This window comes from Choloepus didactylus, chromosome 4 (genome assembly GCF_015220235.1).
Source record: "Choloepus didactylus isolate mChoDid1 chromosome 4, mChoDid1.pri, whole genome shotgun sequence".
NCBI lineage: Eukaryota > Metazoa > Chordata > Mammalia > Pilosa > Megalonychidae > Choloepus > Choloepus didactylus.
In genome coordinates, this window is record NC_051310.1 from 32991262 (window position 1) to 33007239 (window position 15978).

At 52.5% G+C, this 15978-nt stretch overlaps 2 protein-coding genes and 1 pseudogene across 4 annotated transcripts in view; 2 read left to right on the top strand and 1 right to left on the bottom strand.

The window, feature by feature from the left end:
- The first annotated feature begins 3565 nt into the window (after positions 1 to 3565).
- On the top strand, positions 3566 to 3923 carry LOC119532585 (annotated as a pseudogene).
- Positions 3924 to 11622: 7699 nt separating this feature from the next.
- ANGEL1 (angel homolog 1) overlaps positions 11623 to 15978 on the top strand; it is an 80019-nt gene continuing 75663 nt past the window's right edge. For all 3 annotated transcript variants that reach the window (XM_037832228.1, XM_037832231.1, XM_037832229.1), the window contains exon 1: positions 11623 to 11928. The gene's annotated coding sequence lies outside the window, so the exon portion shown is untranslated. The remainder of the gene's footprint in view (positions 11929 to 15978) is intronic.
- Positions 14391 to 15978, bottom strand: part of LRRC74A (leucine rich repeat containing 74A) — a 37053-nt gene continuing 35465 nt past the window's right edge. The window contains exons 12-13 of the mRNA XM_037835028.1: positions 15416 to 15523; positions 14391 to 14555 (exon numbers count right to left, since the gene is read on the bottom strand). Coding sequence (XP_037690956.1) covers positions 14391 to 14555; positions 15416 to 15523 — 273 coding nt within the window. The remainder of the gene's footprint in view (positions 14556 to 15415; positions 15524 to 15978) is intronic.

The window sequence follows — 15978 nt, forward strand, 5'->3', positions numbered from 1 at the left end:
GGGCCACTCCCCGCCTGCCAGCTCGGTTTGCTTCCTGGCTCTACCTGCCCTGGGTCCAGCCGTGCGTGAGCTGTGGGGGAGATAGGAGCTGCTGGCCTGTCTCAGGACGGGGACCCAGGGATCTCCGTGGCCCATGCAGGCGGGAGCAGCCTGGGGGCAGCAAGGCAGGTGGGCCCTGGCAGCATGCTGGAAGAATTTCTGAATTTCCTACTGGCTGGACCAGAAGCCAGAGCAGGCCTGGACTCGCCTTCCTGGCCCAGTTCCTTGAAGAGCCCTTCTCCCAGCTCTGAGGACTCACCCCCACTCCCCTCCCCTCTTCCTTTTCCCTCTGCCCACCCGGTCTGCCAAGGAACCACAGCCACCCAAGCCGGGCTTCGGGGGTGGGAGGAATGGTGGTGGTGGGGGCACACAGACACCAGCTTGTCTCCCACTAGCCCACTTGGTGGAGGAGGCAAACGTAGGTCCTTAGGAAGAGGAGGGGTGTCCCCCCGACCCCTGCCTTCCTTTCCTCCTAATCTTACTTGCAGCCTGTTCAGGTGATGTTATCTTTTCTTTTCCAGAAACACAAATGCCACCAGCCAGAGTTAGTAGCCCTCATTCTTGCAGGAGTTGTTGGGGAGAGCATGGTTTTCGGGGAGGAAGATGGACTGGCTGCTCCTGCACACTTTAATTCTGTTCCCAGAGAGGAAGGCCCTTTGTGTATAAATGTCCTCATCCCCAGACCGGACTGGCTACGTAATTTGTGGGACCCAATGTAAAATGAAAATAAGGGGCCACCTGCTCAAAACATTAAGGATTTCAAGACCAAGATAGCAGAGCATGAAACCAAGCATGGGATCCTGTAGACTGTGCAGTTCCCCAAAAAACCCTTGGTCCTCCTTGGCCACACTCCCATCTCTTCTCTCCTGGATTGGAGACCTTGACTGGGGAGGGGAATGAGCAGACATGCAGCCCTCCTGCTCCTTCCCTTCCTGCACTGTCCTTAAAGGCAGGCTCTAATGCCCTACCCAAACTTCCTCCCAAGGAAACTGAGGCAGCAGGGAGGCACCACCCATCCCAGAGCACCTGGAAAGGAATGGTGGGGATGGCTGTATCCAGTGGCCCCACTTGGCTGCTCATGGTATGCCCGTGGGGTTCGGAAAGGAGGGGAAGTTCCTGCTCTAGCCTCTTACCCATTCATGTCCTATTTGCCTGAGGGGAAGGAGCTGGGGGAATTCAGGGTTCCTTTGCCGGCTCCAGACTAGCCCCTCCGTGCACCAGACCTGGGCCACTGTGTGGTTTCCCGCTGCTGCCCTGCAGCTGCACAGCCACGACTGGGCAGGGTGCCCGCCTCTGGGGCCATTCAGCCGCCTGAGCCCGAGGAGGGTCAGGGCCCCAGAGAGCACTGATGTGGGAGTTTTGCTTGACTCTGGCAGCGGCAGCTGGGTCGGAGGACTCTGCTTGGGGTGGCCCTTCCACTTGCAGGCTCATGCCAAGCCCAGAGGGAACAGGTGGGCCCAACATAAATCAGGAGCCAGGGGGCTTCTCGCTGCCCTGGTGGCCTTCCCTGCCTGGCCGGCCCCTCAGGCCACAGCCGATGCTGAGATCCTCCTTCCTGCAGCCTCGCCCCGGGCTCCAGGGCCTGCCACCAGCTTCAGGGAAGGTACTGCCAACAACCTCTCCCACTGGGGAGCACTTATTCGGGGCTTGGCTGGGGCTGAGGCATTACGTGCGTTATCCCATTTACTCTCCCGGCAGCCATGGGGGAGGGCCCTGTATTCAGCATAGTGAGAGGCAGGTTAATCAAGCAACTGGTTCCAGTCCACACAGTGGCTCTTCTGCTAGTCCCAGCTGCTGTGCTCTTCTTCCATGGAAATCATTTCATAGTGATGATTTGTGCCCCTAAATGCTGGGCTCACTGCTGCACTCTCACCCACGGGCTTCCTTGCTCAGCTTCTGAGAGGCACTAGCATTGGAGCGGGTCCAAATGGAGCTCGGTGCCCAGCCCAGGCTGAAAAGGGGCAGGACTGGCCTTGGCTTCATGGAAAGAGCGTGGGGAGAGGGGGAAGGAGGCCAAAGCCCCGTCACTCCCCCATCCCCTCTGCTCAGGGGTCCTCACACCTGAGGCTTCAGAGAGGCCCCATCTTCACGGGAGACCCCCCGGCCCAGCGGATTCCTGGGTATCTTATGGCCTCCCTGGCCCTCTAAGGCAGGGACCCTGTGCAGCTGGAACAGTCTGCTCCCGGGTCCACCGGGTAGCTAGAAGGGTGTCGGAGGGGAGGCCTTTTCTGGAAGAAACTCCTGCATTTATAGGAGGCTTCCAGTCTCGCCCTGTGAAGCAACCCAGCCCTCTGCTTTCCCGCTGCAGCTGGAATGTCTGCTTCCATAGTGGAGCTGGTGCCTCAGCCTCTGGGCCGACACTTCCGTCGTCTTAAGCATCTGTGGCTGTTCACCCCAGACGTGTTTACGCCCAGGCACTGCCAGGCTGCTGGGGTGCTGTGTCTGCCCAAGCAGGAAACCCCACAGCTGAGCTGCTGGGAGCAGAGATCCATGTATCTTTTCTTCCACCCTTCAAATGTATTCATCAAATATCTCTGAGCCCTGACTCTGTCCCAGGAATGGTGACGAGCATTGGAGACCCTTGGAAAGCACAGCCCCAGACTCAAGGAGCTTGTAGTCCAGGAGGGAGGAAGGTGCATCACGAGACAGTGAACAGTGATGTGTGTAGACAGGGAGCACACGACACTAGAGGGTGGGCCTGCAGTTCCGCGTAACTCGAAGTAGCCTGGACATAAGGGCCTTTACTGGCTCAGGTCACAGGGAGGCTAACAGCTCGGGGATGTTGTCAAGGACTCTGCTCTGCCATCTTCTGTGCTTTTGGTGATGCCACCTCCAATCCACACAATGGATGCACAGCACCCAGCATCACATCCTCACGCTAGTGCTCCACCTCAGAGCAGAGGCAGGGCTCTCCTGCACCTGTTTCTTTTATCACAGAGGAAACTCTTTCCCAGCAGCCTGTAGCAGACTTCTCTTTACATCTCATTGTCCAAACTGGGTCACATGGGCATGGCTAGCTGCAAGGGAGAGTGGGAAAGTGAGTAGCAGGTATTTTCAGTTCTGCTTAGGAGGGAAAGGGAGAGGGGAATGGCCATTTGGCCACTGAGTGGGAAAGGATGGCCTGCCACCTGCTTCATCCAGAGCAGGACCCCTCGAGGAGGCACCCTTGTCATTCTGGGCTGGATCTTTTATTTGTTGTGGGCACTGTCCCGTGCATTGCAGGAGGGTTAGCAGCACCCTGCCCTTTCCCCACTAGATGCAGCCCTTCCCCAAGCTGTGACAACCAGAAGTGTTCCCAGACATTGCCAAACATCCCTGATTGAGAACCACTGATCTAGAGTCTTCCCTGAGCCCTACTGAGGAGTCAGGGAAGGCTTCCTGGAAGAGGCGCTGAGCTGAGACTTGAAGAATGAGGAGGTGTGCAGCTGAGGAAGGTGGAGAAGCACCTCCCCTTCTTCTTCCTTACATGTGCCAATCTTTCAACAGGTGTCTGTGGATAATCCCTTGCCTTCTCACATAGGCCGGGATGGCTGAGACGTTGGCTTCCTTAGTCCAGGCCTCTGTCTGAGCTGCGAGCAAGAGAGAGCTGCAGCCCACCCGGGCCACCCTCACCCCGACACCTTCAGCAGTAAACAAGATAAAACAACTTCCTAAGGATAAGCCCGAACATGTGGGTGTGAAAATTGGTGTGTCCATTTCTGGTTGTAATGGCCTTTCTTATATTCTAGAATGTATGAAGACCAAAGGGGGTTCAGATGAAGAAGTTGTTCAGGATGGAGTCAGTGTTCATGGACTACGTAGAAGACAAATTATCCAGTGAGTTCATGTTCAATAATTCGAGCATCAAGGGAGCTTAAGGCTGTGGAGAAAGCTTTAATATCTGATTCCTTAGGACGTGTCCCTCATCCATGAGCTCCCAGCATCACGTCCTCATTCCAGGAATGCTCTTGGAACACTTGAGGTTTACTAAAGAATAAAGTGACTGTCACATTCCTAAAATTCATAATGAGGAAAATAAAGTTAATGCATTTTGAAAAACGATGTGCCTTTGCTTCTATCGTCTTATTTAAACCTCACCATGGCTCTGAGAGGTAGGTGCTATTATCATATTTTGCAAATAAGGAAACTTACAACAATTAGAGCCTTGCTGCATGGCCAGGGAGTGATGCAACAAGGACTTGAACCCAGGTCTTCAAGTCCCAGTCTTGTCTCCACAGGCTCAGATGCTTCTGAGCTAGTGTAGACAGTGGGGCTGCTACATGACAGATGACCTCTGCTATGGCTTTGGCCATTTTCCAGATGCCATGGCACCTAAGTGGGAGGGAGGAGCTGTCCCCTAGTCTTGGAGACTGTGAGGTTTATGACTTCTGCTGAGAGGCTCCTACCTCTCTGATTCCCTTCCAGCTAGGTGGAGTCACTGGTCACTGATGTGACAGCAGATCCCAAAGACCAGAGTGGGCTCTTATGGGAGATTCGATATTTCATGCCTACTCCCTCCCTGATCCCTCTTTCCTTCTATGTCACTTATGCCCTCAAGCAGATACCCAGGGCCCACCTATGTCCTCCCCAGTTTCTCTACCCACCCGCACTGCACTTGGGAAAGGCTTTGGAGTGAGTCTTTTTGGCTGGGCCATATTCCTCAATTGCCTTCCAGAATCCCAGACTCTGCGGGGTTCTCCTGCACACAGGTGTCTCCCTCTTAGCCCTCTTTGCTACTTCTTCCTCTTCTCCCAGACCTCTTAACGCAGGGCTCAGACCTGGTCCTCTTTTCTCTGCTTACACTCAGACCTTCGGGAAACTCCTCTGGTCTCTTGGCATTAAATACCATTCTTAGGGAGCTGTTCTAGTTTGCTAATGCTGCCGGAATGCAAAACACCAGAGATGGATTGGCTTTTATAAAAGGGGGTTTATTTGGTTACACAGTTACAGTCTTAAGGCCATAAAGTGTCCAAGGTAACACATCAGTAATTGGGTACCTTCACTGGAGGATGGCCAATGGTGTCCGGAAAACCTCTGTTAGCTGGGAAGGCACATGGCTGGTGTCTGCTCCAAAGTTCTGGTTTCAAAATGGCTTTCTGCCAGGACATTCCTCTCCAGGCTGCAGTTCCTCAAAAATGTCACTCTCAGTTGCTCTTGGGGTGTTTGTCCTCTCTTAGCTTCTCTGGAGCAAAAGTCTGCTTTCAAAGGCCATCTCCAAAATGTCTCTGTAGGCTGAAGCTCCTCTCTCAGTTCCCGTGCGTTCTTCCAAGTGTCCCTCTGGGCTGTAGCTCCTCTTCAAAACGTCACTCACAGCTGCACTGAGTTCCCTCTGCCCATCAGCTCATTTATATGGCTCCACTGATCAAGGCCCACCCTGAATGGGTGGGGCCACGCCTTCACGGAAATATCTCATCAGAGTTATCACCTACAGTTGGGTGGGTCACATCTCCATGGAAACACTCAAAGGAAAGGATTCCAATCTAATCAGCACTAAAACGTCTGCCCCACAAGATTACATCAAAGATATGGCTTTTTCTGGGGGACATAATACATTCAAACCGGCACAGGAGCTTACCACTTACTCAACTCTTCTCTGCCATGTCTAATACTCACCCCTAAATTAATTCTCGATTTTCTTTCTCTCCACCCCCACAACACCCACATCTGTTCCACCAGTGACTTTCCCTTCTCATTGGGAGTCATCTTTTGCTCTGCTCATTCTCTCACTCCACATCCTGTCTCTTTGGAAGTCCTGTTGGCTCCACCTTTAAAATACATCCAGGATCTGCCCACATCTCACTGTCCCACTGCTTCCGGCCTTGTCCTGGTCACCTTTGTCTCCTGCCTAGATTATTCTGATCGCCTCCCAATTTAGTTTCCTGATTTATCCTTGAATCTCTGAAGGCTCCTTTAAAATCCCTCAACACAGCATCTTTCAAAAGATGTCAGAGTAAGCCCCTCTGTCCACACCCTGCAAGGGCTCCATCCCACTCGACACCCACACTTAACGACAGCCCAGGCGGCCCTGCGATCTGTCCCTGTCGTCCCCTCGGACCTCCCCTCCTGGTGTGGTCTCCCTCCCTCCCTCTGCTTATTACTACACTTATTTATTGTCAGTTTCCTCCAGACAGTTTATAGAATGTAAACTCCGTATATGGGACAGGGTTTGCCTTTTTAAATTCACTGATGTTTCCCAAACACCCACCACAGCACTGGACACACGGTAGGCACTTAATAAACATTTATTGAATTTAGTAGGAGTCACTTACCTTGCATTCTAAGTTTCCCTCCCCCTTGATTTCACAAAGGTGTCATTTCCTGCATCTCGGTGCACTTGGAGGCTGCACTTTGGGGCTGTGGGTTTTATGGTCTTTTGAAATAACGCCTGGTGGGCCAAGGACCCACCGTGGAGCAAGGACTCAAGGAAAACGCTCTTCTCTCAGGCCTCCCAGGGAAGGAGACGCCCCCAGAACCGCCTCGTGGCCCCCGGGAGGCAGAGGGAAGGGACAGCGTCCCTGCTTGTTCACGTGCGACTCTAACTGGCTCCTCCAAGGGCAGTGGTGAGGACAGCGGAGTGGAGAACCACACGGTTACTCGAAAGAGAAGGATACTTGGGTTTGAAGTCCTTACACCCTTTTGCTTTGCAGGGCGGGCTCAGGAAGCCGATCGGACTCTGCCCGGGTTAGGTGTCTCAGCTAAGGACAGGGTGTTGCTATCGGGTCCCTGCGCCAGACCTCCCATCTTGCAACAGGACACTCTGCCGGCTGGAGGGGGCGGCAGAGGCGGGATCACCGGGCCGCTAAGGAGACTGGCGCTGCAGGACCCTCACCTCAAGGAGTCACCCTTCCAAGGTCCCGGGGAGATGTGATGTTTATGGTATGGTGGGCTATTAACCACAGGTCATCTGTGATTCATTTTCTCATTCCAAATAAACATCCACTGTGTACACTAATGCTGCATTCATAAATTTGTTTTTTTTTTTTAGAGGGCCACCCACCCAAATTGCATAAACCTCAGGCCCCAGACGCGGCTCTGTCCCCGGATGGAGGGACCTGCTCCCAGGCGGGTCCGGAGCTCTGCCCCAGGCTGAAGTCGGCTGCTTTGCTGCTGTTTTTGGGTACCTATAAGAATTTGATTTCCCTGAGCCAGTTTGGGGTCCTATTTTCTTTCTCTGTGCTTCCCCCAACCTTGTCTTGGAGAGCTGGAAAAGCAGTGCGGATATGGAGGACTTGTGGGGTTGGGCCCCCCTCTGCTGGAGAAACAGAGGCGGCTCCGGGCTGTTAGGACGTTGGCAGGAGAGCCGGTGGGTCTGGGGATGAGAGCGAGGACGCCCCTTCCTTTGAGCAGGCCATGTTTCCATCCTCAGATGTGAGCGGGCTTTGATGTATGCCTCCATATGTTGGAAAGAAAGCTGTACCTGAAAGAGAATAAACGCTCACCCAATTGTGGTGAAGAAAAGAATTTATTCACGATCTTGCAAGAACGGGCGCACAACCGAAATATGTTGGTTGGCATGCGGAATGATAGAACACAGCCCTATTTATTCCCTAAACCTAATGCACAAGTCCCTCCCTGTTTCTCCATTGGCTGGAGACTCCCAAGGTTACAGCCTATTCGACAGGCCTAACAAACCCGCGCAAATTTGAAACATTTGAAACAAGTCTCCATCCCCGACTATAACTGTTAAGGCCATATAAGGCACTGACACCGCTCCTCTGCTTACGTGGCCTCTTTCCTTTGTTCTTTAACTGCAGAGCCAGTTTGAGCTAGTTTGGTAACAAGTTTTGAGGCCATTTCAGGAGTTTCTACACCTGAGCCTCCATTTCCCCTATTCCATATTACCTTGTGTGAAAGCTAAACTTAATTTTATTCTCTCTCTCTCTCTCTCTCTCTCTCTCTCACACACACACACACACACACACACACACACACACACACACACACACGAGGTATGTCCCATCAGTGCTGGAACCCACAGCGCCAGCCCTCTGTCCCCAGCCCAGCTCGTCCGCCGACTCCCTAAGGCACCGTGGCTCCCGGGTTCACACCCCTGGTCCCCCGGGCAGCCCGCCCCAGCCACCCTTGGTTTCCTTCCCTCTGGGACATCTGCTTTCTGAGGGAGAAACGACCTTCCTCGTTCTCTGTTCCCTTCCTAGAGGTCAAGGCCATTGGTCAGCAGCCGATGTTTCAGACACAGGCTCACCTTTCTGATCATTTTGTTTTATTTTATTTATTTTTTAAAATTTCCAAGCCCCCTCTTGGCAAGACAGGCCCAGTCCTCCCCTGAGGACCCCACAGCTGCTCCCATCATCAGACACCAGGGGCCGCAGCTTGTCCTGCAACCTGCCCACCCAACCCCTGTCAGATTGCAGCGTCAACACCACGCTGCTCCGCCAACTCTGTGGTGCTGCCCTGCAGCGGCTGCCAGAAGGAATCCTCTGGGGCCCTCGGTTCTCTGTGACACCAGCTCCTGAATCTAGTCCTGGGAGGGGATGTCTGGTGAGGTTGTGGTTTTATGTCCCAGTTGCCAGGGGACTCTGCTCCCCTAAGATTGGGAAGATGGGGGGTTCCCCAGGCTAGGAAGGGGCCTCGCAGCCCGGCAGCCAAGAAGAACGCCAGATGTCCACTGTTCTCCCTGTGAGCCTGGATGGCCCATATCCCATCTCCCAGTAACGCTGGCCCCTGGCCCTCCCACCCCCTCCAATTTTTCCCAAGACCCTGGACAAATCCTTTCATTGTGACACAAGCCTCAAACTAAGGCCTGGGATTAGAGCATCCCCCAATGGTACTTCAAAGGCCCAGCACTTGGGAGTGTTAAAGGGGCTCACATGGGCCCTAAGGTACCTTGCTGCACCTGCTACTCCCCTACCCTTCCTCGTGGAGTGGGAACATCACCGTAACAAGGTCGTGTTTGCATTAAGCACTCCGTGCCGGCCTCAGGCTCAGTATTTCACAGGCACGACTTCGTTAAACCCGGACAATACAACACTTTGGGGTTGTGCGGACTAATACCAACCCCCACTTACAGATCAGGACACTGAGATTCCAAGAGGTTGAGTGACTTGCTCAAGTCACAGAGGTGGTAATGGATAAAGCCTGACAGAATTCAAACTCTGATCTGTCAAATGCCAGAATTTGCATGCTTAACCGCTTTATGGTTCTGGCACACAAAGATTGCCTGCTCTCCTCCTTCTCTTCTCCCACTCTGCCTTCCTCAAGGTAGCTTCTGGACAATGCAAGGGGTGGGGAGCATGTATCAACAGGACCTGGACAATTTGGCCACAACCCAGCATCTCCATCCCTGCAGCTGCCTCCCTCCCCTCGGCCAGTCCAGCCTCACCTGGAGCTCATGCTTGCTTATCAATTTAGTTATTCCTCGCTGTGTTGCAGAAGGAGCAGGTCTCCTCGTTGCCAGCCCCAGGGTGGCTGACTGTGGGAGGGGACTGAGTGTTTGTGGAGCTGTCATTGTGTGCCAGAGATGTCTTCCTCACAACCGGGGTACAAGGTAGCCGTTGGTAACCTCGGTTCCCGTGAGGCTCATTGGAGAGGTCTGCCCAGGTGCCAGGCTGCTGGACCCTGGGTCCCGAGGGCTCAGATTTCATGCCAGGCTCCTTAGGTTGGGAGGTCAGAGAAAGTGCTTGACAAAGACTCCGAAACAGTGGAGGAACGGTCTCTAAGCGCCCAGGCACTGCTCCTACTTGGACTTTTGGAGCAGACCTGACACCTCCTGGCTGCAAGTAGGAATTACTACTCTACTTGGGAGGTGCCCAGGGCTATTGCAAGCAAATTTTGGATTTAGTCATCCTTTCACCCACGTGGTGGAGGCAGTGTCAAGGGCTGAATGGTCGGGGTGGAGGTTTTTGACTTCCCCATAATTTCTATCATCACCCCAAAACCACTCAAGCAAAAATAATATTTGATAAGAACAAAGGGTGCCTTTTCAATTTTATGCAAAAGATGAATTAAAGCATTGTGAGAAAACTTTGGCCATAACCTACAGCCTATAAAAAATTTTGATACTTCACAGCCTCTCCTTATAAACCACACACAGTCCTCAGGGTTCCAACCAGACACCACCTTTTATTGCATGTTCAGTTGCAGGCAGGGGACTTGATGGAGAATTTTATGGGTCATAACAGATTTGAAAGACGTGAATCCTGACTTCAAGGGACTTCCATTAATTTGGGAGAACAAAGCAAAGGCATTTAGAGAGCCCCCTGACATGTGTGACAGGTGTGAGTTTCAGCTCCCAAACTCCCTGTCTCATCTCTTTGTTTTTTCTTCGTCATAATTTTGATGGCATTTTCCATCCAGTTAATGGAAACTCAACTTCAAGAACATGCCCAGGGTTGAGTCAATGATCTGAGCCTTCCGCTGTGCTCGGGAGTCAGGGAAGTCCCTGTGGTCACTGGTCATCTGTCCACACTGATTGCTGGGGACCTGTGGTCCCAGGCCACATGGCCCCTCCCAGGGCTGCTGACCTGCTGCATTCCTGCCAGGCTTGGGGCAGGGGAGCTGGGTGAGGCTGGGCACCCAGGCCAGGGATCCAGAGAACAGCCTGGACCATGTGCCCTGCTACTGTGGGACCCACCGATCTCCCTCTCCTCCCCCCAGTGCAGCGAAAGCACCTCTCAGTGCACCTGTGACCCCTCCCTGTCTCTTGTCTCCCCCCTCTCCTCAAGTTCTGTTCCCCCAAGTAAGCTCAGAGAAATGAGAGCCAGGAAGGGACGAGCCTTGCTGGGAACTTCTCCCCTGGCCCTAAACCTCACTGAGGCTAAGGCCGTGAACAAGCAAGAGAAAGGAGAACCTAAATTATTTCAAATAATGATTCTGGCTCATATGCAATGAGGCCTCAGCATTCACCTTCACCCTGCCTTTGGTGAAGCAAAGTGAAACTCAGAGGCTGATGACTTGCTTCCTAGATGTCTCCATGTGTGAGCTAAAGCCATCCCCCAAGCTTTCCCAGCTTCCCACCACTTGCCAAAATAATAATAATAACAATAAAAATTGCCAGGTGAGCATATTTATTCATTCAACAAGTATTTATTGAGCAACTACCGTGTGCCAGGCAGGTGCTATTGAGGGGCACGAGACAGTTCCTGCCCTCCCTCATTCACAGTGATGGCTGGCAAGTTAATAAAAACACAGGTAACGGGAGTGAAAGGAAACAGGAGACACCCTCTCCACCCCCCGATCAGGGTACTCTGTTCCGAGCTATTCCTTTTCTATTTTTGCTAAGCCCTCCATGTCTCCCCAGTTTCCTGAGGAAGTTTAGAAAGAAATTCAGAATTATAGACTCCTAGAACAGATCGGGAAACTTCTGTCTTAACTTCCCCAGTTTTCAGGTGAAACCAGGGAGGCCCCAAGGTTCACACGGCCAGTCAGCGCTGAGGCCACGACCGGATGGCAGCCCCCCTGGTTCCCGGTCCTGGGCTCTCCCCACTTGACCCTCCAGCACCTGTTTCTAAAGGCCCCTGCCCTCATTTCCACAGCATTTGTGCCTTCTGCCACCACCTCCTGCAACTTGGAAATCTCTGTCCTTGACGCGGTTTACAGTCACCATGACGACTGCTGTTGTGTTCTGACCTCCTCTCCACCGCGCCTTTCATGCCACCCGGCAACCACACTGCATTCCCAATTTGTCTTTGTGGTTCTTCGTCCCCCTTAAATCAGAAACTGCTTCCCTGGTGCAGGGCACACCACCAGCAGCCGAGAGACGCCGAGGGCCAAGCCATATTTTATTTACTCGCTCCCAGCCCTGGCCTTGGCATAGGTCCACCGAAGTTTCCGCCACCTCTTAGCCTTTTCCCTGCCACCGTTCGACTTGCCAGGACTTTTCTCTTGCTCAACTTCTTTCCAGACCAGACCTGTTGCTATGACATCGGCAGTTTCAAGGAACTGTTTTGAGAGGTAAGGGAATAATGATGAGCACCAAGCCTTGTGGCTAACTGACGAGAATATTAAGACAGGTTCAAAGTCAAGCGAGACTTTTTGTAAACCCATCTATCAGCTTGGCAGAAAGTTGAACGTGGGTAAGGCCCATGCACAGGAAGGGGTGGAGCGCTGGTTTATGATGTTGGCAAGAATGAAAACCAGTTAGCGAGGGCAATTTGGCAGTAGCTTCACATTTTAAAATGAGCCATCCCTTTGACCCGGCAATTGTGCCAGGTCTATTTGTCTGAGTCTGTTTTGTCTGAGTCTATTTTAGATAAGCACTTGCATGTTTGCAAATGCTAATATGTACCAGGATATTCGTGACAGCATCATTTGTAGTTGTAAAAAATTGGAAATAGCTTAAACATCCAAAAATATGAGATTAAATTACAAGGCTGCTGTGCCATGGAACACTAGGCAGCAGTTAAAAAGGCTGAGCTGTACCAACATGGAAAGATTGCCAAGACAAACTGCTAAGGGAAAGGAAGCTGCAGAGGAGTATGACAGTTATGATTCCGTTTATGGTAAATGACAAACCCTACGTGTGTGCATATAATAAATATATGTAATAAAAGCATATGTATTGTGAGCCTACCACATGCCAAGTAGTACACTAAATGCTTTAGAGGCATTTAGAGGCATTTAATCCTCAAACCACTTATGACTTGTGTACTATAATTGCCCCATTATACAGATGTGGAAAGTGAGGCAGAGGGAGATTGGGTAACTTGCCCAAGGTTCCACAATAGAGGAGGTGGGATTGGGGAATTTGGGTGGTCTGGCCCTAGAGCCCATGCTTTTAACCATTATATCACACACACACACACACACACACACACACACACACACACACCATGCATGCACATACACACCCATACACATTTTGTTGCAAGCATATGAGAAAGGTACGGCCATGTGCACATGACACTAAGTGAGCCCTTGGGGAGATAAAAGAGAACCTTCATTTTCTCTTTGCTATACTTCTGTGGTTCTAGAAGTTTTACAATTAGACATTATTTGTAACAAAAAATTAACATAAAAAAGATTAGAGCAATAATAAAAATGATAACCCCGCTCTTCCATCACAACTAAGAAAGCAGTGGTGTGTGATCTGAGGGTGACTGTTCTGCCTCTCGGTGGCCATAAAACCTCGTGTGCAAACCTGGGGAGCCTGTGTGCCTCCAACAGGAGCGGGTTTGGAACCCGGTCTTGCACCCTCCACCTTGGGCACTTCCTCCAGCTTCCCAAGGAGCAAGAGATTGCCACTCTAGGGGAGGACATGTGGGGGTCCCAGGACAGAGGGGCAGAGGCAGATGAGCAGCAGAGAGTGGACGGCACGCCAACCTCCACTTTCATCATCCGATGGCTGTGTCACCCCCAAGTGACCCAGTCACTTTACATGCCTTGCCCCCATCTAATCCTTACAATAACCCCTCTCTTGGGGCCGAGGTTATCACCCCCACTTTAAAGAGGAGGGGATTCAGGCTCAGAGAATGGAGAGCTGTGCCCACAGCCACACACTTAAGAAGCTGCAGAGCAGGTTTGAAGCTGGGTCAGCCCTGCTCTTCCAGATGCTGAGATGGGCAAAGGAAAGAGGTATTGGAGGAAGGAACCCATGGGGGACGTCTTCCCACTGGGACCCAATGGAACCCCCAGACTGCAGACCCATGCTTGGGTGGGAGGCAGCAGTGTCCTGGGCTGTGGGCCAGGAGGTCAAGCACGGTGGTTGTGAGAGCAGGATCTGGGGCAATGTGGACCTAGGTTCAAAGACCAGTGCTGCCCCTTTCCAGCTGCAAGACATTTGCTTCTCTAAAGTTCAGTTTCATCATTTACAAAATGGAGGTGATGTAGCGCTGCTGTTGGGCATTGTGAGATTTAGGCCCCCTGGCCTGTTTGCTGAGGAGCAGAGTACTTGGCACTTGGTAAGGGCTTGGTGGGTGTGGGTGGCTCTTTCCAATCTCTTCAAGGAATCTGGCCTAAGTCACAACCTGCCCCACTCCCCAAGATACAGCAGAATTGAATAACCTGCCATTCCTCCATGGCCCCGTGCTGGCTCACACTCAGTACTTGGTACTAGCCTTCCCCCTGCCTGGACAATCACCCCTCTTGTCTGTATCTGTCTTCCAGATTCAGTGAAACAGCACCCACCTCCCATCCAAGGGATACCCTCTTCTTTGGGCCATAGTGGTGCTCAGCACACAACCCCATTATGGTCTCACCTCCTATTAGGCCGTGAGCCCCAGGCTACAGCTCCTTCTGCATCTGGCCCAGCCATGGCACATGCTGGGGGCTCAGAAAGCACTGCTAAAATTGTGAATTGAAGATGAGAAGGAGGGTAACAGTGGGCCCTGGCTTTGGGAACCAGAGAAAGGCAACCAGTTGCTACAGGGTGGGTGAGCCTCTAACTAATGAAATGCAGACAGGACGGCCCCGGGAGCTCAGGCCAGGGCCCCTAGTAGAGAGATGGGGCTTGCAAGGGGCAGCAGCCAGGAGGGGAATGGCCTTTGGGCCTGGGCTGACCTGAAGTTCACCATGCCCGTCTTCTCGTCCATCATCTTTATCAGCTCCCTGATTTGGTGTCGGTTTACAGGTACCATGTTTTGCTGAGGAGGTGGATGGAACATGTGAAGTTATTGGACCTTCTACTCACCCTACCTCTGCCCTCCCCCCCTGCTCCCAACGCCCACCCTGCACATTGCTTCACTCCTCTTGGGACCATGGCTGGCAATGAGGGCCCCAAGCATGGAGGAAGAATCTCCCTGCCCATGGGTCATTGCCCAGACTCCTGGAGGTCTCCCTTCTCTGGGGAACAATGAGGGTGATGGAGATCAGGGGTCACGTGCAGTGGGTGGCCACTGGGAGGGCACCATGGTGAAGGTCTTTGTACTTTCCTGCCACCTAGTCCTGGCCGGCCTCTTCACTGCAGACCTGGACACTGAATATCTTATCCACCCCTGCCTGGGTCCCCATCAGAATTTTCCCTCCTGAGTCCCACTCTCAAGTGCCCAGTTCCTCGCTGGGTGGCCTTCTTCAAGTTCACATTTCAGGGGGCCTTCAGCAGCATCACCTGGGGTGAGGAATGTAGGATTTCAGGCAAGATGACGGGGTCCAAGGTGGGAATATTGGGGCTTTGGGATGTGGTCTCTTCTCTAGCTCCCTTATTATCTTCTCAGTAGCCAAATGCAATGGGGAGAAAGACCTACAAGATGAAGGACATGTGTCTTCAGGCGGCATCTTGGGGTAGCTGCAGCGTCAAGCCCTCTGGCACACAGGCATGTTGAGGGTGGTCCTAGGTTTCCCTCTGAGTCTAGACAAACGAGGTGAACTTCTCACAGACAGGAGGCCCTTTGAAGCACACTCTCTGTCTCTCTGTCTCTGTCTCCGTCTCTGTCTCCATGTCTCTGTCTCTCTCCCTTGCGCACACACACACCAGGGTCCCCACAGCCACTGGGGATCAGCACACCTGGATCATAGCCTTCCGGAACTCGCCCACGGGCATCATCATCGTTCCATCAGGGTTCAGGCTCTGGAAGAAGTCCAAGACTGTGATTTTGCGCTGGTCCACATAGTTCTGGAGAGGAGGTGAAAACAGGAGCAAACATTTGCCCTTATAACAACTATGACAACAGCCCTGACCCCCCTCAAATGCAGCCCACGCCCCCAGCCCTAGAGAGGCTGAGGGGAATGGTGAGAAGGCAGATGGAAGGGGCTTGAGTCCCCCGTATGTTAGCAGTGGTTTAAGATCAAGAGACCTGCACAGGCTGAGCCATGGCAACACTGTATGACAGGATGGCTCTTGTGGGTATGCTCAGTTTCAAGTAAAGCCCCGCTTCTCACTGAACAGGTCTCCAAGCCGCTCCAAAGGCAAAAGATCCCAGACAGTGCTACTAAGCTCCTGCAGCATCAAGGGAATACGTGGTGGTGATTGCATTTACATGGAATATTTCATTTTGAAATAATCTCTGCTAAGACTAGTGTAGAAGACTCACCATGGGTGGTGGGTGGGCTGTTGTCAGCTCGGAGATC